Source organism: Triticum aestivum, chromosome 6D (genome assembly GCF_018294505.1).
Source record: "Triticum aestivum cultivar Chinese Spring chromosome 6D, IWGSC CS RefSeq v2.1, whole genome shotgun sequence".
Classification (NCBI taxonomy): Eukaryota; Viridiplantae; Streptophyta; class Magnoliopsida; order Poales; family Poaceae; genus Triticum; species Triticum aestivum.
Window position 1 is genome coordinate 323,443,443 of NC_057811.1, and position 27,467 is coordinate 323,470,909.

Sequence of the window (27,467 nt, forward strand, 5' to 3'; positions counted from 1 at the left end):
CTTAATATCCCTTAGTTTCCATTAGGACCCCGCTGCCACGGGAGGGTAGGACAAAAGATGTCATGCAAGTTCTTTTCCATAAGCACGTATGACTATATTCGGAATACATGCCTACATTACATTGATGAATTGGAGCTAGTTCTGTGTCACCCTATGTTATGACTGTTACATGATGAACCGCATCCGGCATAATTCTCCATCACCGATCCAATGCCTATGAGCTTTTCACATATTGTTCTTAGCTTATTTACTTTTCCGTTGCTACTGTTACAATCACTACAAAACCCAAAAATATTACTTTTGCTACCGTTACCGTTACTTCCATATTACTTTGCTACTAAATACTTTGCTGCAGATACTAAGTTATCCAGGTGTGGTTGAATTGACAACTCAACTGCTAATACTTGAGAATATTCTTTGGCTCCCCTTGTGTCGAATCAATAAATTTGGGTTGAATACTCTACCCTCAAAAACTGTTGCGATCCCCTATACTTGTGTGTTATCAATGCGCCATATTTCGGCTCCGCCCACTTCAAATATTGATCCCTCGTGGTTGCACAGAACGAGACAGAATAGCTTTCTCCACAATTCAAAATGGGCCTCACAACCCAGGAATAGCTCGCAAAGGGCGACGTAACCCGCAATATGCAGGATGGAGGCCGGGGTGAAGTTGTGCAGTTGGAGGCCATAGTACTCCAGAAGCCCTCGGAGGAACGGGTGAATTGGAAATCTGACACCTCTTAGCAGATAAGGGACGAAGCACACTCGTTCCCCCTGGATGGATTGGGGAAATTCTCAGCCTGGGCCCCGCCATTGAAGAAGGTCAATCCTGCTCGAACAGGGACCAAATCCGCAGGGGGAAGAAATCCCTGTGTTTGCAGCTTCTCCAGCTGACCATGGGATACGGAGCACCTCTCCCACTCGCCTTTCTCTGGGCCACAGGGACGGGAGGAGGAGCTGGAAGTCCTAGCCATGGTGGGGTGGTCTTTCCTAGCAATCTCTGAGGATTTTTTCACGGGGTGCCGAATGGATCTGAGATCCAATCTCTTTAAATAGACGCTCTTCCTCGTATGGCCAGGGTGTTAAGTGCAAAAATACCCTGACCTCTCACATTCTCTTGACACATGGAGGCTGAAGTTCTTGATACACAGCAGCCAAGGGGTACGACATTAAATGGAAGGCTGAATATATCACTTTGAAGTCATCGGAGGAGGAACCCGCCTTGCAATGCCGAAGTCAATCTGCGGTGGAGGTAGGTGGCCGGTCGCATGTGTCCCTGAGGCGAACGAGAAGCGGGTGTGTGCACGTCCGTTCGACGCAAACCAGGAGCACGTTTGCTATGGAAATGGGGCGGCCCGGACGCAAAACGAAGAAATTGGGCAGATGCGGCCGCGCGTTGGCTGCGGCGTCTGTCCGTTTAGACCAAAACGGACAGACGCGGACCAGATGGGGTCTTGCATTGGAGTTAGCCTTTCTACCATGAGTGGCTTAGTTGGTTCAGTTGTGATTCGTTCAAATTTACATACTTTTCAATTACGACATATTTAGGTCTCAGTCAACTGAGATTTAATTAAGTCTCAATCAAGCGACATAACATGTAAGAAAGTAGACATAAATAATTATTTTTTTGCATGAATCTTAATGTAAGATCTCATGAATATAACATCGACTGAGACATAACCAAGTTTTAATCAATTGAAATTTAACAAGAATGTTGCATAAACAGGGAGCATAGGGTGGCGTGGGTAAAATTCTTTCAAAGTTGATACCATTGTTGAACTAAAGACAAAAAAATATATCATGACACTTATACATAAGGGGCCTTTATTTTAAATTGTGGCAAGTCGATTCAGGCGAGAAGACGCGCACAGCCCAGAGGCCGAAGGCCTCAGATGAGAGCGGCCTGAAGCGGGGACAACATGGAAACGACATTCTAGGTGGAGGGGAGTGCAAAGGTTCATCAGTTCAGATACAAGGGTTGAGGAGAGGTGCTGCCGGTGTGAGAATAAAAGCAAGAGTGAAAGGGCGAAGTTAGAGGGATGGTTGGGGCGGCGGCACGTTAATGTGCAGAGGTCAGAGTAGGGCGAGGCAACACGACACACGGGTCATGGCAGCAGGAGATTCGGCCGACGCTAAATGTGGCAGACAAAGGAACGAGACGACTGGTGGGGGTGAAGAGGGGGGAGGAGGGGGGTGTTGGCCATATAAACATATTACGTAAAGGAGTCAAGGCATAACATGGAATAAAATTACTTTTTTATTGAGGGTAGAACATAATTACATGGGCACATTACATCGTGCAGACAGAAATAACAGCCAGATGACGGAAGGTAGAAGAAGGCACGGGAGCCGTTTGATTAATCCTATATAGCTGAAAAAATTGACTTGACCTTATAGCAACTCCAATGAGGCGACCCAAACGGACGGCGATTTCGTCCGTTTTTTGTCCGTTTGTGTCGGCCGCCCGCCCGGCGTCCGCCCTGTTTTAGATATGGGGCGGCAGCGCGCCCAACGCGCCGACCCATATGTGTCGGCGTGGCAGGCTGGCCGCCCTATTTCAACAAATAGCTCAGTCTTTGCATCGAATTTGCATTTAAACATATAGTCAAATAACATAGTTTGAACCGAATAAAATAGCATAGTTTTACAAGCCGAATAAAAATAAAAATGTCTCATATAGTTTTGCAAGCCGAATAAAAGAAGATACATCTATTGGTTGCCAACATGAGCCCACATATGCTCAACCAAATCATTTTGCAGTTGCACGTGAGTTTCCCAATCACGCATGTCATGATGAAATTGGGTGAACCGTTCAAACGTTGCCGCTCCTCCATGCTCAGGCACAACATTCTCACCCTGAAACTGAAACCCTTGATCGTACAGACATTCCGGGCACTCGCCTTCTACGATCATATTGTGCATGATCACACAAGCAGTCATCACCTCCCACAGTTTTTGCGTGCTCCAGGTATTAGCAGGATACCAAATGATGCCCCATCGAGATTGCAAAACACCAAAGCCACGCTCGACATCCTTCCTAGCACTCTCTTGCTCTTGGGCAAATCTTTTCCTCTTCTCTCCGATAGGGTTGGGGATTGTCTTGAGAATAGTGGTCCACTGAGGATAGATACCGTCACCCAGGTAGTATCCTTTGTCGTAGTTGTGGTCGTTGATAGTAAAGTTCACTGGTGGGTTGTTGCCTTCGGCAAGCCTAGAAAACACCGGCGAGCGCTGAAGCACGTTGATATCATTGTGTGACCCAGCCATGCCAAAGAAAGAGTGCTAGATCCAGAGATCTTGAGACGCCACGACCTCTAGTATGATAGTGCAAGCCCTAATATGGCCCTTATACTGCCCTTGCCAAGCAGAAGGGCAGTTCTTCCACTCCCAGTGCATGCAGTCTATGCTGCCAAGCATCCCTGGGAAGCCCCTGTTGGCATTCATTGCCAACAAGTGGGTTGTATCTTCAGGAGTCAGCTCTCTCAAGTACTCAGGGCCAAACACAGCAATAACAGCCTTGTAGAACTTATACAGGGACTCTAGGCATCTAGACTCGCTCATACGGACGTACTCGACAATGAGATCACCGGGCACTCCGTATGCAAGCATTCGGATGGCGGCAGTGCATTTCTGATAAGAGGAGAAACCAATCTTGCCAATGGCATCCTCTTTGCACTTGAAATAGTCATCATAGCCGACTCCCCCCCTCTCTAATACGGTTGGGCGCCGGCAGCTGGCAGGGTCGCCGGAAAATATGGGCGGCGGCGTCGGCGACAAAGGAGGCGGGCGAGGGTTGCTGTTGGATTGGGGGGAGGCCAATGTGCCACCGACCAGTGGGCCTGGGGGAGGAGAAGGCGAGTGCGCGCACGTCCGTCTCGTGTCCGCGCCGACGCAAATCCGGCTCAAAAATGGGCTGGGAATGCGTCGCCCGCGGACGAAAAGCGGATGCGTGTCCGTTTGGGTCGGCGCATTGAGCCGACTTTTGTGTCTGCGCCGACCCAAACGGACGCTAGCGGACGTGTCGTGGAATTGTCACGGCAGATGTCCTAGTGTGAGGACTTAGTCGTGGAGCCATCGCAACTTGGTTAGCTTAAAGGGGTTAAGCGGGAAAAAGGACGCAGGGAATTTATACTGGTTCGGCCCCTTGTGGTGAAGGTAAAAGCCTAATCCAGTTTGAGGTGGTATTGCTTATGTCTCATTACCAGGGAGCGAATACGCTTGACCTAACTTTCGATCTCTCTTTTTCTGTCCTAAGTCGCCGTCGGGTCGTTCCTTTATATACAGAGGTTGACGCCCGGCGGCTCACGGAGTCTCGGCCAGCTCATAGACAACGTGTCCGGCTCGGTGACTAATTGTACATGCCTTATAATACAAGTCATACACATATGTCGGTTTACACTAATTGGGCCTTAAGTCGCCTTTGGGCTTCAGGCCTTCAAGCAGTGTGCAGTGAACTGTCTTCAGCATCCTCCTGGGTTTTGCCTTGTTAAACCGCCATGGGCTTAACCTGGCCGCCTTTTGGGCGGGTTAACTCCAATAGTTATATCCCCAACATTAGGCCCCAGGTTGATTTTAACTTGTTCATATCAATCTTCAACACTTAGAAAGAATCCCTTCCTTGTTATTCTTGCGAAACCTGGTAACTCGCCGTGACATCATCTTCCAGGATCATAGTAACCCGCCATGACGTCATCTGCCATTAATACTGCACAAAACTCAAATCTTAATAAATCTTCTTCTTTAATGAATCTCCGATAATCGAGGCATCTGTATTGTCATATATCCATTTTTGGCCTCCTCGATTCCCGCGCATGTCACTTATCCCTTTGCCTTATAAATAGGGCCAGGGGCCATTTCGCTTTCCCCCTCTACCTCTTCGTCTGTCTTCCACCTCGCGACGCCCCAGCGCTCATGCTCTGCCGCCGCCGTCGACCTCCGCCCCTGCTCCAACATCGGCCGCTGCATCAACTTGACCTGACCAGATTTCGTCCTGCGCACCTCCGCCGTTCAACGGCCCTGGTTAGTTCTTCTTTTTCCTCTTCCCATAGATCCATTAGGGTTTCAATGATCTCGCCAAAGTTCATCCCCGCGTACATTGTAGCTTGCGATTTTGATTCAAACTTGGTACTCCTCCTGTACTGCGGTAGCCATAGCACCCCGCTTTTACTATTTAGAACACCTCCTCTGCATAAGAAAATCAATCTGGATCCATGAACTGCTTGAGCATTGGTATTTTAGGTCTGAATATTTTTCCATTAACTGAAGCGCCACAGATCCAAAATTATAGCACCAATCTGTGAAACTTGTTTTGCTCAACACTTAGCGATTTTTCCATCCTCAGATCTGTACTTTCAATATCTGTATGGGCGGCTTAATTCAGAAATAGTAACCCGCCAGGCATCATTAGTCCCCTCTTAAGCCGCCAATAGTTCCTTGTAGTTTTATAATGCCAATCTCCGGCTTAAGACCTATGCATGCTTCATTATTGTCTACCTGTTAACTATAAGCCGGCTTAACCATGTAATTTTGAACCGGCTTAATCTTTCTTTCAGATCCTTTGGAAAAAATGGCTAAGACATACACGTCTTGCAATTGGGTCAAATCTCGGGTTACTGAAGAAGAATTGAACAACTTTGTTGCCACTGGCGCCTTAGCCAAAAAAGAGATCATCCATTGGAGAGCTCCTGGTGAAGAGGTTCCTCCTGAACCAAAAGATGGAGAAGTGATTGTCTTTGCTGATCATTTGGGTCGGGGGTTCAGCCCACCCAGCTCAAAGTTTTTCCGTGACGTGCTACATTTCCTCCAACTGCACCCTCAAGACATCGGACCCAACTCTGTGTCCAACCTCTGCAACTTCCAAGTATTCTGTGAAGCTTATCTTCAAGAAGAGCCCACGATTGATTTATTCAGGGAATTCTATTACTTAAACCGCCAAACAGAATTTGTTGACGGGCCATGCCAAGAGCTTGGTAGAGTTATAATTCAAAAGAGGAAAGAAGTCAGCTTCCCCCATGCCAAGCTGCATAGTCACCCCAAAGACTGGAACCAGACTTGGTTCTACTGTCAAGATACATCTCGAGCCGGTGAGAATCCTCTGCTGGGTTACCGTGATCACCGACTTAGCAGCAAACATACACTCCCCCAACGGCTTGATGCAAAGGAACGGTCCAAATATGCACCAGCCTTTTCCAAGCTCAGAGCCTTCATGGCCAATCGTTTAACAGGTGTTGATTTTTTCCGATGCTGGCTGTCTTGGAGTATCTTGCCTTTAAGCCGTCGCCCCGGCTCAATGTGTGAGTACACTGGTGACACAAAAGATCCTCAGCGCCATTATGACCTTCAACTGTCTGAGGCGGAAGTTACTGAAGCCACCAAAAAGTTGTTGAATGAACCTGTGAAGGAGTGCAGCAAAACCGAACTTAGTCCTTTCTATACTTTCAACAAGCCGCCAGCTGTAAGAATTACACCTCTTCTTCTTTAATCCATATGCTTGACACCTACTTATGACCCTTTCAATTTTAACAGGCCGATGACCCATTCTGGAAGAGGAAAACACAAGATATGCCAGCCAAGCCGGCTCATACCAAAACCAAGGTCATCAAGAAACCCGGCAAAAAGAAAAACACCGAGTCCGCCGAGTTAAATGTTGATGATGACGAGAATGTTATCGAGTCAGAGGTAGAACTTGACTCTCTTGGCTCCCTTTTTATACATCTCATTGACGATGATTATTATCAGGACGACGCAGAGGCCAGCCGTGCAGATGATGCAGAGGTAACTATTCTTTCTTCCGGCTCAGATCCTCTGCCAACACAGAAAACCCTACAAGCAAAGCCGAAAAGTAAGCTTTTCTCACCCTCTCGCTCACTTGGATCCCAAATTTCTTTTGAAGAAACAGCAACACGAAGCTCGTCGCACCACCCGGCATAGTGGCAACGTGATCACTTCGTCCGGCTTACAAAACACACCACTTCGCAAACGCCGCCCAGAGGTCTTACATACTTCTGACATACTTTACCCCAGGGCGGGTTATTTTCGACAACCTCTTAACCCATCTGATTCAAACTATCAGGGGACTTCACATTCCTCCTCTGGCGAATCAACGGGAACACAAATTCCGGCTTTCAAAGCTGTACCTGGGTAAGAATATATTCAATCAGCTAACCCTTATATTTTATCATTCTACTTTTTACATTTCTTATTTCTCAAGGCCCAGGCCAGACCCAGTAAGAAAGCGAAACTGAGTAAGCCGGCCAATGACTCCAATCCGTCTGAATCGGATAAACAACAACCAGATCTTTCTCACCCAATCGCTGACAATACTGTTGATGATTTGCCCCTAGAAGACCGTAATGCTGACATTGACTCGATGAATGTTAACCCGTCTGACATCAATCCAACAAGCCCCATCAAAGCAACCAGTCCTACTAAGCCGTCAGAAGCAAAAGATGATGATGTTACCATTACTGGTCATGGCTTCACAACTCCGGGTCGTCCTACTGTCTTGTCCAAACACAACACAAAAGAAGAAAATTCTGCTAACGAAAAAGGCAAGTGGAGTATAGACCTGGGGAGCTATGCTCATCTCAGTGCCCAAGAGATTCATTCTGGGTGTTTGAACCGTCTATATACAAGCCGTGACTATGAAGCCGGCTTAATAAATCTGATGAAAGAGCGATATGAGGTAACTACTGTAACCCTTTTCACTTCCCTTAGCCGCCAAGTTTATCAGACATGATAGAATGGAATGTGCTGTAAACTCTTTAATAGCTGCATAGATCAACACCAGTAGCCCCCAAGGGCCGGTTTATATTTTTAATATGGACTGGGACTTCATAATACTAGCACTTCAACTTCCCATTTGTAGCCCCAAGGGTCGGCTTAACAAATATGTTAACTCGAGACTGATTATCTCTTCAAGAAATTCGTAATCCCATTAACAATCTTCGTAAGCCGGACCATCATTTTTCCAGCTTAACAAATAAATTTGTCTTTGACGAGATCAACATGCATTAGCCCCCAAGTGCCAAGTGCAATACTTGTAATGTGGTTGGGACTTTCATAGTATTTGAAGAAACAAATAGACATTAGCCCCCAAGTGCCAAGTGTAATACTTGTATTGTGCTTGGGACTTCAGAAAAATTCCTTGTCATCTCATTTATTGTTTATCTCTTGTAGGTTGACCTTAGCAGTAAAGAGTCCCAAGTGGCCGACCTTCAAGAAAATATCAAATCTCAACAGGCAGAAACTTCCAAAGCAAAGGATGAATTAACTAGTGCTTTGTCATCGATGGAAAAGCTGAAAGAAAGCTTCAAAGCCGAACGAGCGGGTTGGGAGACAGAAAAATCAGCCCTGCTAAAAAGGGCTGAAGACGCCGAAGCAGCACTTAAGCCGGTGACTGAAGAGTTATCCGGCTTAAAACAATAGATTCATATCATGTCGTCAGCAATCTTCGGTAAGTAGAAAATCATGTTCTCTTTATATCGCAATTATCTAACTATGAATATCTGTCGGCTTACGCCAAACGCTACTGATATAGGTTCACGGAGTGCAAAGTTTGGCTCAGATATGCGCCTCCGGCTTAAGGCTGTCTACACTCTTGTAGAACAGCTGTACACTGGTGCTCAACGAACCATTGCCGCCACGCTGCACAAAAAGACGCCATCAACACTTATCCAGGACACTCTGAAGCAATTATCTGTTCTGCCCAAACGAATCAATGACTTGAAGCGGGGAGCTGCCAGAGCTGGTGCATTGACTGCCTTAAGCCGAGCAAAGGCATGGCAAGCTGGTCTTGACCCTAAAGATCTGGCCAATGGTTGCCCCAGTGTCAAAGAAGATGGCTCGGACTTCAGTGCTAATGACTTCGCAAAAATAGCCAGAGCTATGCATCCCTTAGCAAGCAAACTGGCTGAAGAAACCAGTCTATCTTCCTACCAAGCGGCTTATGATGAGAACAACAAGAAAGTTAATGCACCGGTTCATGAGCCAGAAAACCTCATTCCTCCTACTCGTGAGCACACCTTTGCTCCTGACATTGACCCGTCCAGTCTTATTGATGAAGAAGTTGTGTAAAGAGCGTTGACCGGTATCAACTGGGCTACGCCTGACTTCCAGTTAACGGATAAACAAGGAGCAGAGGATGAAGAAGAGGTGCAGGAAGATCCGGAGGCTTCAACCCACCAACAATCTTAAGCCCGTGCATTCATCAGAATACCTTGCTGTACTGATAACCCGACAAACACTTATTCTCGTTGGGCCATCAGATGCCTTGTAACAGGCTACTTTAAACTCTTCATCTGGTATGCCATCGTGCATACTTTATTTTGCATGACATTGATGATCTGCCAATTTAAGATCTGCCACTTGTGCCTATAATATCATCAAGTTGAATCTGTGCCTGCATACAAACAGATCACAAGTGTCCTGGCGACTTACCGCAAGACGGGTCATAATACCTCATACGAAACCACGGTAACTTAAATAGGTTATAACCATGGCTGGTTAATTCATGATCGAATATATCATACCTGTGATAGGAAATTAAACACTACCGGCTTACCATATCAAAGCAGTTTAGGGTGTTAACCCAAAGCTTGGAAAACAATACTCCCAAGTAATTAATATCAGCATATACTGCTGGTTCACTATAGACCTATGTTTGAGCTGTGCTGTGCAACAGACTCTCTTTGGCCTTTATAACCCGGTCAGTAATCCTCTGAGTAAGTTAGAACTATACTCATATAAAGTTATAATATTGGCTTGATAGCAGAAATCCCAAGGTAATCAGAGCTATGCTCTCATGAAGTTATCATATTGGCTTGATACCCGAATTATCAAGGTAATCAGAGCTGTGCTCTTATGACATTATCATATTGGCTTGATAGCCGAATTAGCAAGGTAATCAGAGCTGTGCTCTTATGAAATTATCATATTTGGCTTGATATCCTAATTACCAAGATAACCAGAGCTGTGCTCTTATGAAATTATCATATTGGCTTGATAGCCGAATTACCAAGATAACCAGAGCTGTGCTCTTATTACATTATCATATTGGCTTGATAGCCGAATTACCAAGGTAACCAGAGTTGTGCTCTTATGACATTATCGTATTGGCTTGATAGCCAGAATCAAGAGGGTAGTAACACTATGTTCTCTTTGGTGAATACACCTATGTTTGAACAGGAAGCCCCCAAGTGATTTGTAAGAACGGTGTTGCGCCGGATCAAGAGGGTAGTAATGCTATGTTCTCTTTGGTGAATACACCTATGTTTGAACAGGAAGCCCCCAAGTGACCATTGAAAATGATAAAGACTCATCACTCCTAGAAATGAAACGACAGAGGCCCTGCATTATCAGGGATGCCGGTTTTATTATAATCATCATAATATATACATTGTCAAAATATGTACATTGTAAGAGCCGATGGCTCAAGTATAGTAAGGCCGAAGATGAGCAATATTCCACGGCTGGTGGGTCTCCTCCTCCGACTTACGTGAATCCTTGTGTTCTCGAATGTCGATAAGGTAGTACGATCCATTATTCAGATTTTTGCTGACCACAAAGGGTCCCTCCCAAGGTGGGGATAACTTGTGCATATCAGTTTGATCCTGGATAAGCCGGAGCACCAGATCACCTTTTGAAAAGTTCCGGTTTTAACCCGGCGGCTGTGATAACGACGCAGATCCTACTGGTAAATCACTGAACGAGTCGCCGCAAGGTCCCGCTCCTCATCCAATAGGTTAAGTGCACCCTGATGTGCCTTTTCATTATCAGCTTCAACATAAGCCGCCACACGGGGCGAGTCGTGACAGATGTCACTAGGGAGAACCGCTTCTGCTACATAAACCATGAAGAAAGGCGTGTAACCCGTAGATCTGTTGGGGGTAGTATTAATACTCCATATCACTGAAGGTAACTCTTCCACCCAACAACCCGGCGTCCTTTGCAAGGGAACCATAAGACGGGGCTTGATGCCTTTTAAGATCTCCTGATTGGCTCTCTCGGCTTGACCATTAGACTGGGGGTGAGCCACTGATGATACATCAAGCCGGATATGCTCACGTTGACAAAAAAAATTCATAGCACCCTTGGATAGATTAGTGCCATTATCAGTTATGATACTGTGGGGAAAGCCAAAACGGAAAATCACCTTCTTGATGAACTGAACCACTGTCGCCGCGTCACATTTACTGACCGGCTCTGCCTCAACCCACTTTGTAAATTTGTCAACCGCCACCAAGAGGTGTGTCTTCTTATCTTTGGGCCATTTGAAAGGCCCAAGCATATCAAGCCCCCAGACTGCAAACGGCCAAGTAATTGGAATCATCCTCCATTCTTGAGCCGGCACATGAGCTCGTCGTGAAAATTTCTGACAACCATCACATTTACTGACTAGATCCTCAGCATCAGCGTGAGCCGTTAGCCAATAAAATCCGTGACGAAAGGCCTTAGCCACAAGAGACTTAGAGCCGGCATGATGGCCACAATCGCCTTCATGAATTTCACGCAGAATCTCACGACCCTCTTCTGGAGAGATAAAACTTTGAAACGCCCCTGTGACACTGCGATGATGAAGCTCTCCATGAACAATAGTCATTGACTTGGACCGCCGGGTTATTTTCCTGGCCAAAGTTTCATCCTCAGGTAACTCGCCTCGGGTCATGTAAGCCAAATATGGAATTGTCCAATCAGAAATCGCATGAAGAGCCGCCACCAATTGTGCTTCCGGGTCAGGAATAGCCAGATCTTCCTCTGTAGGCAATTTGACAGAAGGGTTATGCAGAATGTCCAGGAAAGTGTTAGGCGGCACGGGCTTACGCTGAGACCCTAGCTGGCTTAAAGCATCAGCCGCCTCATCTTTCCTGCGATCAACATGTTCAACTTGATAACCCTTAAAGTGACCCACAATAGCATCAACCTCTCGACGGTAAGCCGCCATGAGTGGGTCCTTGGAATCCCAAGTGCCCGAAACTTGGTGAGCCACCAGATCTGAGTCGCCGAAACACCTCACCCGGCTTAAGCTCATCTCCTTAGCCATCTGAAGACCATGGAGTAAGGCCTCATACTCAGCTGCATTGTTAGTACAAGGGAACATCAGTCGGAGAACATAAGAAAATTTATCACCTCGTGGGGACGTTAACACAACTCCAGCCCCCGAGCCTTCCAACTGCCTGGACCCATCAAAGTGAATAGTCCAATACGTGTTATCCGACTTCTCTTCAGGCATCTGCAATTCTGTCGAGTCATTGATAAAATCCACAAGTGCTTGAGATTTGATGGCTGTACGAGGCACATATTTTAAACCATGAGGCCCAAGCTCAATGGCCCACTTGGCTACCCGACCTGTGGCTTCTCTGTTTTGAATGATATCCCCCAAGGGGGCAGAACTAACCACAGTGATAGGATGACCCAAAAATATTGCTTAAGCTTTCGGCTAGCCATGAAAACCCCATACACAAGCTTCTGCCAATGTGGATATCGCTGTTTGAACTCAATAAGGACCTCACTGATATAGTAAACCGGCCGTTGAACCGGATATTCCTTGCCTGTCTCCTTCCTTTCCACCACAATGGCTACACTAACAGCTCGGCTATTGGCAGCCACATATAACAGCAAAGGCTCCTTATCAATGGGAGCAGCCAGAACGGGCAGCTCAGCCAACTGTTTCTTCAAGTCCTCAAATGCTTGATTAGCAGCATCACTCCAGACAAAGTGATCTGTTTTCTTCATCATCTGGTATAGCGGTATAGCCTTCTCACCCAACCGGCTTATGAACCGGCTTAAAGCCACAATACAACCTGCCAGACGTTGAACATCATTGACACATGCCAGCTTAGCCAAGGAAGTAATAGCTTTGATCTTTTCCGGGTTAGCCTCGATGCCTCTATTGGAAACTAGAAAACCCAAAAGCTTACCAGCCGGGACACCAAAACACACTTGGCCGGGTTAAGCATCATCTTATAAACCCGGAGATTATCAAAGGTCTCCTTTAAATCATCAATCAAGGTTTCTTTCTCTTTGGATTTCACCCCAATGTAATCCACATAAGCATGAACATTAGGCCCGATTTGGTTATGAAGGAAGTTTTGCACACACTGTTGGTAAGTTGCCTGGGCACTCTTGAACCCAAAAGGCATGGACACATAGCAGAAGGCTCCAAATGGAGTAATGAAAGCTGTCTTCTCCTGGTCCTTAACTTCCATTTTGATCTGATGATAACCAGAATAAGCATCCAAAAAGCTCAAACGCTCACAACCCGCCGTAGCATCAATAATTTGATCAACACGAGGGAGAGCAAAAGGGTTAGCCGGACAAGCTTATTTAAGTCCGTGTAATCCACACACATACGCCAAGTGCCGTTCTTCTTAAGCACCAGCACCGGGTTAGCCAACCACTCCGGATGAAAGACTTCAACAATGAACCCAGCCGCCAAGAGCAGGGCTACTTCTTCACCGATGGCCTTGGGACTTTCTTCATTGAAACACCGAAGAAACTGCTTGACCGGCTTAAACTTCGGATCAATATTGAGAGTGTGCTCAGCGAGTTCTCTCGGTACACCCGGCATGTCAGAAGGTTTCCATGCAGAGATGTCTCGGTTCTCACGGATGAACTCGATGAGTGCGCTTTCCTATTTTGGATCCAGATTAGCACTGATGCTGAATTACTTGGATGAATCGCCAGGAACGAAATCAATCAGTTTGGTGTCGTCTGCCGACTTAAACTTCAAAACCGGGTCATGCTCCATAGTTGGCTTTTTCAAAGATGTCATGTCTACCGGGTCAACATTGTCTTTATAAAACTTCAACTCCTCTATTGCGCAGACAGACTCAGCATAGGCTGCATCACCTTCTTCGCACTCCAAAGCTATCTTCCGGCTTCCATGCACCGTAATGGTACCCTTGTGACCCGGCATTTTGAGCTGCAGATAAACCTAACAAGGCCTTGCCATGAACTTAGCTTAAGCCGGCCGTCCAAACAGGGAATGATAAGGGCTCTTGATCTTCACCACTTCAAAGGTCAACGTCTCGGACCTGGAATCAGAATCATCCCCAAATGCAACCTCCAGAGCTATTTTACCAACCGGGTATGCCGACTTACCAGGCACCACACCGTGAAAGACAGTGTTTGACGGTTTAAGACTTTTATCCGTCAACCCCATGCGATGGAGGTTTCATAATAAAGGATATTGATGCTGCTACCTCCGTCCATGCGCACCTTAGTGAATTTATATCCTCCAACCTGAGGCGCTACTACCAAAGCCAAGTGACCCGGATTGTCAACCCGGGGCGGGTGATCCTCACGACTCCACACAATGGGCTGCTCAGACCATCTCAAGTAACGGGGAACTGCCGGCTCAACGTCATTCACAACCCTTTTATGGAGCTTTTGATCCCGCTTGCATAAACTTGTGGTGAAGACGTGGTACTGCCCATTATTCAGTTGCTTCGGGTTACTTTGATATCCAGATTGTTGTTGCTGATTCCCCTGACCGGACTGTTGATGATAACCGCCCTGATTGCCTTGATTGCTTTGGTGACCCTGAAAACCGGAATTAGAACTGCCACCACCGTAACCCGGGCCATGAGGACCGGAACCGGAGCCGCCGCCTGGCCCATGATTGTACTGGAACAAGTCGGAATTTTTGAACTCCTTCATAATGTGGCAGTCCTTCCAAAGGTGCATGGAAGGCCTTTCCCGTGAACCATGCTCCGGGCAAGGCTGATTCAACATCTGTTCCAGATTTATACCTGACCCTCCTGCCCGAGGAGGTGGCTTTCCTTTTCGACGCTGACCATTGTTCTGCGTGTTGGTATTGGCCACAAAATCCGCATTATTATCAGCCTTGCGTTTACCATTCCCCCCCCGACTCGCCGGGTTATGATGCTGGCCTTTAGTGTTGCCACTCTTCTTTCCCTTTCCCAGCTTTTCATCATCAGACTCGGGGTCCTTGGTACTATCAGAGTTGGCATACTTAATTAGAGCCGCCATCAGCTCCCCCATATCATTGCAGTGGCGCTTGAGCCGCCCTAACTTCTGTTTAAGAGGCAAAAATGACAATTCTTCTCTAACATGAGGACCGCAGAGCCGGCATTAATGTTATCCGATGAATGTAGGATGTCTTTGACCTGGCGCACCCAATGGGTTGTTGACTCGCCCTCCTCTTGAGCACAGGCATCTAATCCACAATCGACATGGGCTGTTTGCACGTGTCTTTAAAATTCTGGATGAACCGGGCCTTCAACTCAGCCCACGATCGAATTAAATTGACAGGCAGTCCCTTTAGCCAAGTACGAGCCATCCCATCCAACATCATGATGAAATATTTAGCACACGCGGTGTCGCTGACGTCCAGCAGTTCCATGGCCATCTCATAACTTTCAATCCAGGCCTCAGGGGGTAAGTCGGCTGTGTAGTTGGGCACCTTACGAGGTCCTTTGAAATCCTTGGGCAGACGCTCATTATGCAGAGCCAGTACTAAACATGGTACACCCGTGCTTCTAGAAGTCACGCCTGCTTCCACCGAAGCCGTCAGATAAACCGGCAATGGTTGATGAGCCGCGTACTGAGCCGCCAGCTCAGCCTCCCGACGTGCTCTATCCCGATCCATCAGGACCTGAGTATTACGGGGCGGGTCATGTCCACGGGGCAGGTTACGACGCTGCTCACTGCTTGACACTGCTGGGGAGTCCATGTGTCTACTATAACTCCGGCTTGGGCGGGGGGTTGAATGGATCCTCTCACGGCTGTAAGAATAAGCCTCCTGCTGAACCAATGTCGTCTGAAGAAGCTCTCTAGCCCTCCGTGTTTCAACCGCAGCTGGAGACTCTCCTTCAACTGGGAGAGTCGCCAATCGTGACGCCGCGGCGATCATGTTATCCAAGGGGTTAGAGTAATGACCCGGTGGTGTCGGCACATGTTGTGGTGGGACATTGTTCTGACGAGGCGGATCCGTCGTGCGTGGTTGAGCCGGCACTCCAGTCCCAGGGCGGCTATCACCCGGTTTACCCCTGGCGGGTCACTGGTCCCCGCACCAGGTGTGTTGAAGAGGTTCCTCGCCTCATAAACCAGAGGCAAACGAGTCCGGTGTCTTCTCCTCATGACGTCGTTTGAAGCATTCTGATCCAATGAGAGCCGGAAGGAATCAGCCTGGATCCGTTGTGCCTGGGCATCCAGAGCGGCTCGCTCCGCAATCATCCTAGCACCCTCATCTGCTAAATCTTCCTTGGCCTGAGCTATCTCATCCCGCAGCTTTGCAACCTCCGCGTTATGCTAAGCTTGATTTGTCGGGTTAACCTCTGTTGCCAACAATGTGGTCAACGTGTCCAATAAGTCGGACAGGACCTGAGCCGGCGTGCGCGCGGGGCCTCCTGCGCCGGCCGCCATCGCCGTTGCTGACCCGGAAACCATCGCCGTTGTCGTCGAAGAATTCTGTACTGACTGCGTACCGGCCATGAAAATCGCGACCCGGTTCAGCGGCTCATAGGGGTGGAATACTGTCGCCATCGGAACAGCCCCCAAGCCTGCCGTCCTGCAGTTGATACAATGAAGTAGTCTCACCCGTGGACGACTCACCATCAGAATAGATGGCCGTCTTACCAGCAGACATGGATCCTTCCTCAAATTCTCCTCCGTGGATGAATCTCACGAAGGCACGCCTCCCGGTGGGTTGAACCCGGGCGGGTCGTGCACGCTGAGCCGTCTCGATGATGTCGGTGCAGATGTCCGGCTCAGGGCCCGGTTCGCCGATCTTGCCGATGAAGACGTGAATTCCGCCGAAGGGGACCCGGTACCCGTACTCGATTGAGCCGGCCTCGGGCCCCAGCCTGCGTCGTCGATGTAGAGCTTGTCGCGACGACTCTTGGTCATCCGGCCCACGGCGTATCCCTTGATCCCTTCAAAGTTGCCTTGTAAGAACTCGAAACCACCGTGCGCTAGCCCCACGGTGGGCGCCAACTGTCATGGAATTGTCACGGCAGATGTCCTAGTGTGAGGACTTAGTCGTGGAGCCATCGCAACTTGGTTAGCTTAAAGGTGTTAAGCGGGACAAAGGACACAGGAAATTTATACTGGTTCGGCCCCTTGTGGTGAAGGTAAAAGCCTAATCCAGTTTGAGGTGGTATTGCTTATGTCTCGATTATCAGGGAGCGAATACGCTTGACCTAGCTTTCGATCTCTCTTTTTCTGTCCTAAGTCGCCGTCGGGTTGTTCCTTTATATACAGAGGTTGACACCCGGCGGCTCACTGTAACGCCCGGATAATCATGCTACAGTAATCCCACGCTAATCATGCCACGTCACTTTGGTTACTGTTGTTAACCATGCAATGATTCAAAACCGTTTCATAATTTAAATTCAATTAATGCCAACAATAAAAGTTTTTCAAAATTTAAAACAAAATGTTCGGGAGGTGCCATATTTTGGATAAGTAAATATGGTGTAATAAACACATTTTTATAAAATGCCTAGATAATTTAAAATAAAATAAAACAGAAAAGAGAAATAATAAAAGGAATGCAAAACAGAAAACAGAAGAAAAGAAAAGAGAAGCCCCCCCACTGGGCCAACTGTGGCCCAGCTGGCCAGCCCAACTGGGCAAAGGCCCAGCCGGCCGGCCCACCCCCACTCTCCCCTTATCCACCCCCCAGCAAACCCTAGCCCGATCCACCCCCACTCCCCCACCCCCTCTCGCTCTCTCTCCCCCCACTCCCCCGATCCAATCGGGGCGACGCCGCCCCGACGACCGCATCGCCCCGCTCGCCCCCGACGCCCCGCGCGCCCCGTCGGCCTCGTCCCGACCTCGCCACCTCTCCCCGGCGACCGCGCCGCCCCACTCCTTGACGCAGGCGCCTCGCCTTGTCACCGGCCCCGAAGCCGACGGATCGAGCCGCGCCACGTGCCTGGACGCCGTCGCCGGAGCGCTCCCCCGCCGGCCTGCTTCACCACCGACGCCGTCGTCCCCGTTTCTCCCTCGCGCCCCACTGCCTTGTCCCCACGACCGCCGGTGAGGCCCCGGCCTCTCCTCCTCTCTCCCCCCTGCCCGCGTCAGCTCCTCGCGCAGTCGTGCACGCGCGCGCCGGCGCGGACACAACCACGCTCATCGCCGCACCGTCCCGCTGCTCCCTCGTCCCGTCCGTGCTCACCGCGCGGTGTCGTCGCTGCGAGCGGCGCACCCCCCTCCCCCGGCTCCCCCTGCGACCACGCGCGCCCACCGTGGCCGCGCTCGGCCACTTCCTCCGCCCCGCACGGCGCTCGCCGCTCGCCCCGCCTCCGCCCGCCATGGCCCTCGTGCCCCGCTGCGGCAACCCCCCGCCATGGCCACGGCCCCGCCCTGCCCCGGGCAGGCTACGGGCGCCAGTCGCCCACGCCCACGCTCGTGCGCCCGCGCCCGCGCCGCACACGCGCGCCGCGCCCGCGCCGCCTGTGGCCCCTGGGTCACTGCCAGGTGGGGCCCCGCGCCCCTGAGCCACTGCCCCTGGGCCCGAACCCCCTATGGGCCACAGACAGGTGGGCCCCCGCGCCCAGAACGTAATAAAAAAGAAAAAGAAAAAAAGGAATTAAAAAGAATAATAATATATAAATAAATAAATAAACTAAAAATAAAATAAAAATAATTAATTAATTAGTTAATTAACCCTGTTTAGATTATGTCTGTACTCAGATATTGTTGCTTCCGCTGACTCGTCTGTGATCGAGCACTTGTATTCGAGTCCTCGAGGCCCCTGGCTTGTATTATGATGCTTGTATGACTTATTTATGTTTTAGAGTTGTGTTGTGATATCTTCCCGTGAGTCCCTGATCTTGATCGTACACATTTGCGTGCATGATTAGTGTACGGTCAAATCGGGGGTGTCACACTCACGGAGTCCCGGCCGGCTCGTAGACAACGTGTCCGGCTCGGTGACTAATTGTACATGCCTTATAATACAAGTCATACACATATGGCGGTTTACACTAATTGGGCCTTAAGTCGCCTTTGGGCTTCAGGCCTTCAAGCAATGTGCAGTGAATTGTCTTCAGCATCCTCCTGAGTTTTGCCTTGTTAAACCGCCATGGGCTTAACCCGACCCCCTTCTGGGCGGGTTAACTCCAATAGTTATATCCCTAACAGGACGGAATAGATCGCCCCGTTGGAGTTGCTCTCAGGACCGTTACTTACTTTGGTTTTTTGTTTGGAAGTTTTGTACGTGGCCCCGAAAGATATACACGGTCCACTGGTGAGTGAACGGGCAACGACAATCCATCCACTGCACTGTTGTAGTACAGGGCAATAACGTACACGTTCAGTAAGCCGGCCAGAAATTTCGCTGGTACGAGCATCATTGGCTTGACTTTTTGGCCAGCGTATTCTTGCTGATAGTGTAACAACCGCCAGTTGTTTTGTCCAATCAGTTGGCGCAACATAGCTTTTGGCATATTCGCTTATGTGGTTGGTGAAATTTGGCAATCACCGATGATGGCCGTGCTGATGCACAGATAAGGACAACACTCTCGAAGAAAAAGTCGCCCACTGATCATCCCCTCGACAAATCATTTAGCTGCTGTAAGCACAATTAGCAGTAGCTGCTCTATCCCTTGCGTGGTGCTACACAAAAAAAAATTGCGCAGGATCAGAAAACATTCCGCGTTCTCTCCGGAAAACACTGCACAGCAGGGACGAACAATCGAAGAACAATGATCACTCATCAGTTTTCACTCCTCTCTCTACGCCGGAGGCCAAAGCTCTGTCAAAACAACCAACTTGTAGAAACGCTAGTAGCTAGCTTTATCCGAATCGATCTGTCAAAAGAAAACAGCTAGTAGTGGCGGGCGACGACGCCGGCCCGAGCGCGTCAGGCCTGGAACCCTGTCTTCTTCCAGACCGCGTCCCGGACCTTGAGCATCCTGCCGACCCCCATCCCGTCGTTCACCGACAGCGATGCGGCCCGGCGCCGCCACGCCAGCTCGTGCGGTGGCACCACCGGGGCGCCCTCGACGTCCTCGTCGTCCGCGTCGTCCAGCTCCCAGTCCCCGGCCTGGTGCCCCTGGTACTCATCCCCAAGGATCTTGGACCAGTCCGGTATGGCCACGGGCAGCGACCCGTGCGCGGCGCCGCCCCCGCCCATCGGCTTGGTCTTCCTCCCGGGACGGGCAGCCGGGACTGCGCGGACCCGGGGTAGCTCGGCGCCCGACCTTGCCGGTTGTTCGGCCTCCTCTGCCGGGTTGAACGAACCCCAGACGTCTGACTCGTCGAACTCGTCCGCCGTGACGGGGCCGCCTGCCGTGGCCGGGTACCCCGTGAGGCCGCGCGTCGACGCCGGCGCGAAGTGGTGGTAGGCGCGCTCTGTCGCCACCGACCGCGTGCTCCTCGCCATTGCGGCCGTGCCGTCCGTGCCTGCTCGCCGTGCAAACGTGCAGCGCGAATGGGGCGGTGAGGGGAAACGTGAAGCAGATCGCGCAAGGAGGCGAGGAAGTTGAAGACCTGCGGAGCCGCGGCGGGTAGAAGGTAGGAAGGAAGGCGTGCGCTGGTGGTTGCGCTGGGATTTATATGAGCCGGAAGGCCGAGAGCAGAAAGCGGAGGAAGTGGATAAGGCCGTTTTATGGAATGACCGTTTCACCCTTGACGTTTTGGAATGCTACGTGGATGATATCTCCGCCGTGCCACTGCCAGCTGGGTCCCAAACCTCTTCGCGGTGTCAAACCGCCACGTACGTAGGTGTTTTGTGTGGTTAACAGGATTTCGGGTGGTGCTGGCGCGTTGCTATTGGCAGCTGCTAACGTAGTGGGCCTAGTGATTTTCTTTCTGGATAAGAAACGCAGCAATTCAGTCCTACATGATCAGAAAGTCTTATCCGTGCCGCGCCCGGAAACTATAGAAGAGTTTCTTGGCAACTTGCTCTCTAATCTGGCTCTCAGGGAGCGATCAATAGCAAGTGTTTGTTCAATCTCCATATGGAAGTTGGCCTAGTCACACATGTTGGATTATCTCGTCCTGGTTGACATCTTTACAGAAGCATACGTGTTAGTAACATCCGCTGTGTCAGCGATATCCTGGAATTGCTTTTGGCTGGAGCGAGATGCACATAGACGTACATGTGTCTAGATCACACGACGAACGTCGAGGATTGCACACCAGCTTTTCTCCGCGACAAATTTAAGGCCCGTTAGTAATGAATGTCAGCCACAATTGATGCTCCAGGCAGGCCATGCATGGGTCCCAGACTCCATATATCAATCGATGCCGCGCACGCACACGTACGTGCCGGATCGTTATCTGTTGGCAACTTTGGCCCTGCCCTGCCTGCCTGCATGCATGCATGCATGCATGATGATCGACTAGAGCGGACGCATGCGACGAGAGCCGTAGACCCGGTCGCCACGCGGATATGGGCGTACGTGTCGCCTCGGGAGTGGGCCGGGACCGCTCGGCCACATGGGCGACCCGCTCGTGTACGCTTCGTAGGGTGCACGAAGATTAACACGGACAGTACCGTATGCCCTGCGTGCGCTTGGACTTTGGAGCCATGCGCGCAGCGCTGCCATGCTTTTACCGAAGAGACGTAGAGGGCACCGAGGGCCTCTCATTTGTGGAGTGCTGAATATGATACCGGCGTTTCAACGGTTAAGTGGCTGGCATTGGCGGGTCGACAGGCGTGCCAGGCTAGAGACGAGAGCTACGCGCTGGTCCATGCACTCGAGGTTGCGATGGTGTCATCGCGTAAGAAGGGTTGCTCGAAGACTCCATGTAATCTTCGTCCGGACCGCACGTGCACGTCGGCACACGGTGTATGACGTGAAAGCTGCTCCATCAGTTTGCTGCTTTATCCATCCATCCGCTGCGCCGAAAAGCAAGCCTTAGTAAAAGAAGGACGAGAAGAAGATGAATGGCGTGGTTGTCTATCTTACACGTCTCACATTTGGCCATCTAGGTGATTGGGTGTAACATGCTAACGTGTAATATTACCTCCGTCTCAAAAAAAATTGCGGAAAAACTTCTGATTATTCATCTTATCGAAAAAGGCTTTCGCCCCGCTTTATATATCTCTACTCCTAATGGAGCAGTTGGTAGTCTCGCTTCCAGGTTTTTTTAGTCCCACCTTTCATGGTTTTTTTGGGTACCTCCTCCCACCTCTGACTTATCCACCAGAAACCGAAAAAACCTCCTCCTGAGGCCCCAACCCGCACCCATCCACGTACCAAAAAAATAGACCTACGAAGGTTAACCAACGAAAAAAGACCTACCAAGATTAACCAGCGAAAAAAAACCTAATGGAGGAGTTGGTAGTCCGGTACGGTTTATTTTCAACACTTTCCTAATGACAAAAGATCACGGATCTAACTTTCCTAGCTTAGCCAAATCAACGAATCTCTTTCATAAATGCAATTTGCTTTAGGAAACAAATAATAGATTCTTTCCTACCTTAGCCAAATCAACGGATCTCTTCCATTAATGCAATTTGCTTTAGGAAACAAATAATAGATTCTTTCCTACCTTAACCAAATCAGTGAATTTCTCTCATTAATGCAATTTGCTTTAGGAAATAAATAATAGATTTTCAGGAAACAAATAATGGGTTTAATACGGTTTATTTTCAACACTTTCCTAATGACAAAAGATCACGGATCTAACTTTCCTAGCTTTGCCAAATCAACGAATCTCTTTCATAAATGCAATTTGCTTTAGGAAACAAATGATAGATTCTTTCCTACCTTAGCCAAATCAACGGATCTCTTCCATTAATGCAATTTGCTTTAGGAAACAAATAATATATTCTTTCCTACCTTAACCAAATCAACGGATCTCTTCCATTAATGCAATTTGCTTTAGGAAACAAATAATAGATTCTTTCCTACCTTAACCAAATCAATGAATTTCTCTCATTAATGCAATTTGCTTTAGGAAATAAATAATAGATTTTCAGGAAACAAATAATGGATTTAATACGGTTTATTTTCAACACTTTCGTAATGACAAAAGATCACGGATCTAACTTTCCTAGCTTAGCCAAATCAACGAATCTCTTTCATAAATGCAATTTGCTTTAGGAAACAAATGATAGATTCTTTCCTACCTTAGCCAAATCAACGGATCTCTTCCATTAATGCAATTTGCTTTAGGAAACAAATAATAGATTCTTTCCTACCTTAACCAAATCAGTGAATTTCTCTCATTAATGCAATTTGCTTTAGGAAATAAATAATAGATTTTGAGGAAACAAATAATGGATTTAAAGAAATTCATAGGTAAACCATCTCTACTACTTATTAAACAAGAAAACATGTACATCGCTAAGTGTACCCAGCCTAACGTACACATAACAACATAGCTCAATTATAACCACACGATCAGAATCACTTAATTTAATCTAATCCAGAGCCAAAAACGCGCTTAGCAATTTACCTGGGCGGACGAAAACTCTGCCGTACCAAACGTTCCGCGCGCCCCGCGTCGACCCCGGTACATCGTTTCCTAATCCAAGGAAAGGAAAACACAATCCGATATCGAAAGATCCCTGAATGCAGGTGAGCGACGCGGTCAACACGGGGAGGCGGCGGCATCTCGAGGGAACGGTGATGGCCAAGTTGTGGGCTCCGGCGGGGCTGCTGTGGATCTGGCGGATGGCAGCAGGATCGGGTCGACGACGGACGGCTCCGGCGAGAGTCGGAGGGACGACGGCGGCGGCTGAGCTCCTCCATGGCCTGCTGCGGTTCCAGGGAGAACAGAAGGAAGGGAGGGGAGGAAGGGCACGGCCAGCAGGCTCTCACCTCTCTTACCTCCATGCCGCCGTCGACACGACCCCCGAGCCTAGACCACGACCCATGCGACGGGACCCCGCTGATGCCGGCGGCGGTGCCGGGTTCCATGATCTATTCGACTTCATGTGTCGAATCATCAAGTCCGCACCAGCACTCCACCGGGCCCCTCAGTGGGATCGGCGTCCGTATCAGCTCCTGCCTCTGCAAGTCAAGGGGTAGGCTGCTCGATCGCATCTCCAAGAGTCCCTCGCCGCCACAACGCCTGCAGTCGCGGACGGCCGTACCTGTCGACGGGAGCGGCTGAGCAGGGGACATCCCGCCGATCCGATGGCGGAAGGGCGAGATAATGGGCAAGTCTACCTCGGGTTGAATCTGGACACCAGCGAGCTCCTTGCAGTAAACCAGGTGCTGGACTTTTGCGTTTTGTTTATCAGGTTTGCACTGTGTGAATCACGCCGGTCCGGCTCTCACCCCTCTCTGACCTCCATGCCGCAGTTGGGCGCTCCTTCGAAACAAGATTATCGTGTCCAGGTATACAGTCCGCCACAAAACTCTCCCGTGCAGTGGGCGTACAGAAGGTACCTTCCTCTCCTGATTTTGTATATGGCAGTGTAGTACTATGTGGTTAACTGAAAACGAAGAGTAAGCAAATTAGTTCCTGTCAGAACAACTGTAGCCGGCATCGCCGCCGTCGCTTATGGAGCTCCACACCATTCCCCAATTGTACGAGAGCATGTTCAATCTTCGCCATTCTATACTATGTGCAAATGGTCAACTCTTTTCCAAACAAGAAGATATGAGGATTAGGCATATATGCCCCATAAGGTAGCTATATTCATGTGTTGTAGTGTGGATTATGGTCACGCTCTGTCTTGGACTGCAGATAGCTAGGTTAACAAAAATGGATACTCTGCATATTTTCTGAATTTTTAGTAAGGTCTACATGAATAAGGTTAGCAGTAGTTCTGACTTGGGGCACTGGTTAATTCTTCACATGCAGGAACGTGGAGAGATGGTGGGCTCCAAGCCCATGGTGATTTTATTGTGCTTGCAGCTTGAGATGTACTTGGTCCAAATGAAAATCATCATTTTGAAGGGTTAGTAGATGATGCACGTATATAGTTAGATCTTAATTTTGTTTATTATTCAAAATGCTTGTACCCACTAGATTTCATTTTTTTACCTTGAAGGAGTATTATATTACTATTATTTGGAATCCACCTTGATCCTCCACTTCTATTTTTCCTAGGCAACTTCGCATGGAATTAGGATCACTTAATAAGGTTCTGGTTTCTTTTTCAAATTCACTTGCTTTATGCATGAACCTATTATAGATTTGTTGGTGTTGATTTGCAGTAAGAGCAAATGTAATATTGTTCTCATCAATTTCTTTCATAGCATGTGTAATGCGTTATAACATCAGTTTCATTGGATTGGAAAAGGTGATAAACATGCAACCATTCTTACTCGATGATATGAATACTTCAGGAGCAATGGTGGCATTTGTTTGCACATTAGTATTCCATTATGTAGTAAAGGATATGGTCTGGTAGTCATTCTTTATCGTTATAGTTATTGTCAAATGGTGGAATATTGCTGCCTAGCAGCTCTGGTTCATGCGTGTGTGAAAAACAATGTAAAATCATTTTTGTTGCTGTAGAATCTCATGAGTCGTATGAAAAAGAAGGCTAGGATATTTATATTTTTTAATTGTTCAGCTGCTTGTGTTACAGATCTGGGCATACCTTTTGTTTGAGATAAATTTGGGCATAAATTGTCACAAATAAATGGGTGGCGTTGGGTCAAGGTTCAGGAACCCAGGGGCATCATGCTTCTTTTGAGCCACATGGGGAGAATTACATCCATGTATTAGAAAAACTAGGTGCCCGCTTAAACAGAAAAAATACAACTCTTGCTGACCGGGAGCTTCATGGTAGTGGCTAGAATTTAATCAGAGATCCATGTACAGGTTGATTGTTATGAAACCATGCGATGGAATCTTGATGTTGACAATGTCCAGAAATCTGATTCGTCAGAGACAAAATCCAACCTTAATTCCCCCATTCAGATCATGAAATATTGGGGTTAACAGTTTGCGATGTAAGATGGGTTGAGATCTGCTATACGTTAACTTTCTTTTGTTCAAATGTTTTCTTTTGTTTTGAAACCTTAATGTTTTCTGTTGTGGGGTGACAATGTCTGGGTTTATGCTAACAAGCAAGAAAAAGGTTATATGCAATGAGTTCCCAATCTTGAAATATTGAAATATTGAAGCATATCTTGGAACGACGGAGTTCCCAATCTTCATGGTAGATGATGGGACACTGGATGCTGAAGTTGCTTATTGTCTCGCGTAGAACAATAGCATGTCCTTATTTTTTGCTATGTTTTGCCCATGTTGATTACGATGGCATTGTTTTGAACATTCTATCTGTGTTGATAAAAAGGAGATGATTTGGTATGCCCTCCTTGCAGAGGATCGAGCCTGGTCGGTTGGTTCTTGGTTGGGTGTTGTTGAGACGATCCAAGCCACCAGCAATTCGAGCTTGTCTTCATGGTGTGTAATTATATTTAGGTAGGCAAAATCCCCTGATGATAGCCCAAAAAGAAGATTCGGCGTGACATGGAGATAAAGTGTTGCGTGCGGCAGGAAAGAGACAAACATATTCAGAAATCCAAACCACCAGGATGACAGTTGCGAGATGGCGATTGGATGGTGCTGACACATCTTGCTAGCGAGGAGGCTGTTTGCCGAAATTGGACTTTGGATTGTTATAAAATTTCAGTTTAGACCAATTCTTGTTAAACATAACATGTTATTGTGACAACTATTATGAAAAAAATTGATTTAGATAATCAAAATGATGAAGAAATTCCTAAACTTACGTGCGCTGCACGTGCACCCTTTCCAATTTGAAGGGCTGCTTATCGGTTTTAAATCTTGAAGTTTGCACGGTCACTAATATGACCATGCTATTTTAGAGTGATAACCTTCATTTCAGGCAGTAATGAAACTTGAAATGCCAGTTGACTAACAGTAATAAACACCAAGAATACTGGTTGATGTTAATGGGAATTATGATTAGCGATGATTCATTTTATGCTCTGGTGGAACGGGTCAAGCCGGTTTGCGCGGTGAGTATTGTCCGTTACTTATTTTCATACTAACTACATATATTGTTTGTGCAGGATGGATATGAGTTGAGAAAGCAGTTTTTATTATACTTGCTAAAACATCGTGGGAATGAAGCTAAAGACAACTTTCCGTATATTGTGAAAGAATTTCTTAAGCGTATAACCTAGATATTAATAATTTTATAATAGATGTTTAGTTGGAACTCCATTAAGTTTGTTACATTGACATGCCGTTAATTTTTCTTTTTGGCAATTTACATTGCAAAAATGTACTTTAATTATTAAATAATTGTGTCTGTGTTATATTGTCCGTACGTGTGAAATTTAACATGCATTATCTTTATATAACTCTTGCAAACTATTTCAAGAGCCCGTGGCAACGCACGGGCATTGTACTAGTAAAGCATAGACCAATAGTGCCCAGTACAACCGCACGCACCCACCACAAACGCACATACACGCAAGGCAGGATACATAGGCGCTGAGCGCAGCAACACACTCCCTAGCACTACACGAGCCGCTGGGAGCTTCATCCGTGGACACCGCGAAGAAGTGAAGCCGCATATGATGAACCGTGGGCTCCAAGGCGGCGCCTTC

General features: G+C 48.1%; 1 protein-coding gene and 1 long non-coding RNA gene across 2 annotated transcripts; one reads left to right on the forward strand and one right to left on the reverse strand.

The window, feature by feature from the left end:
- Nucleotides 1–19,606: 19,606 nt before the first annotated feature.
- Nucleotides 19,607–20,506, reverse strand: LOC123141547 (uncharacterized). The gene has a single exon (XM_044560659.1). It carries the CDS (start codon nt 20,351–20,353, stop codon nt 19,832–19,834), a length of 522 nt encoding a protein of 173 aa, XP_044416594.1. The 5' UTR covers nt 20,354–20,506; the 3' UTR covers nt 19,607–19,831.
- A 2,760-nt stretch (nt 20,507–23,266) lies between these two features.
- Nucleotides 23,267–25,370, forward strand: LOC123141548 (uncharacterized). The gene is made up of 3 exons (XR_006470351.1): nt 23,267–24,140; nt 24,231–24,832; nt 24,985–25,370. It is a non-coding gene; the product is annotated as an uncharacterized lncRNA (long non-coding RNA).
- The last annotated feature ends 2,097 nt before the right edge of the window (nt 25,371–27,467 follow it).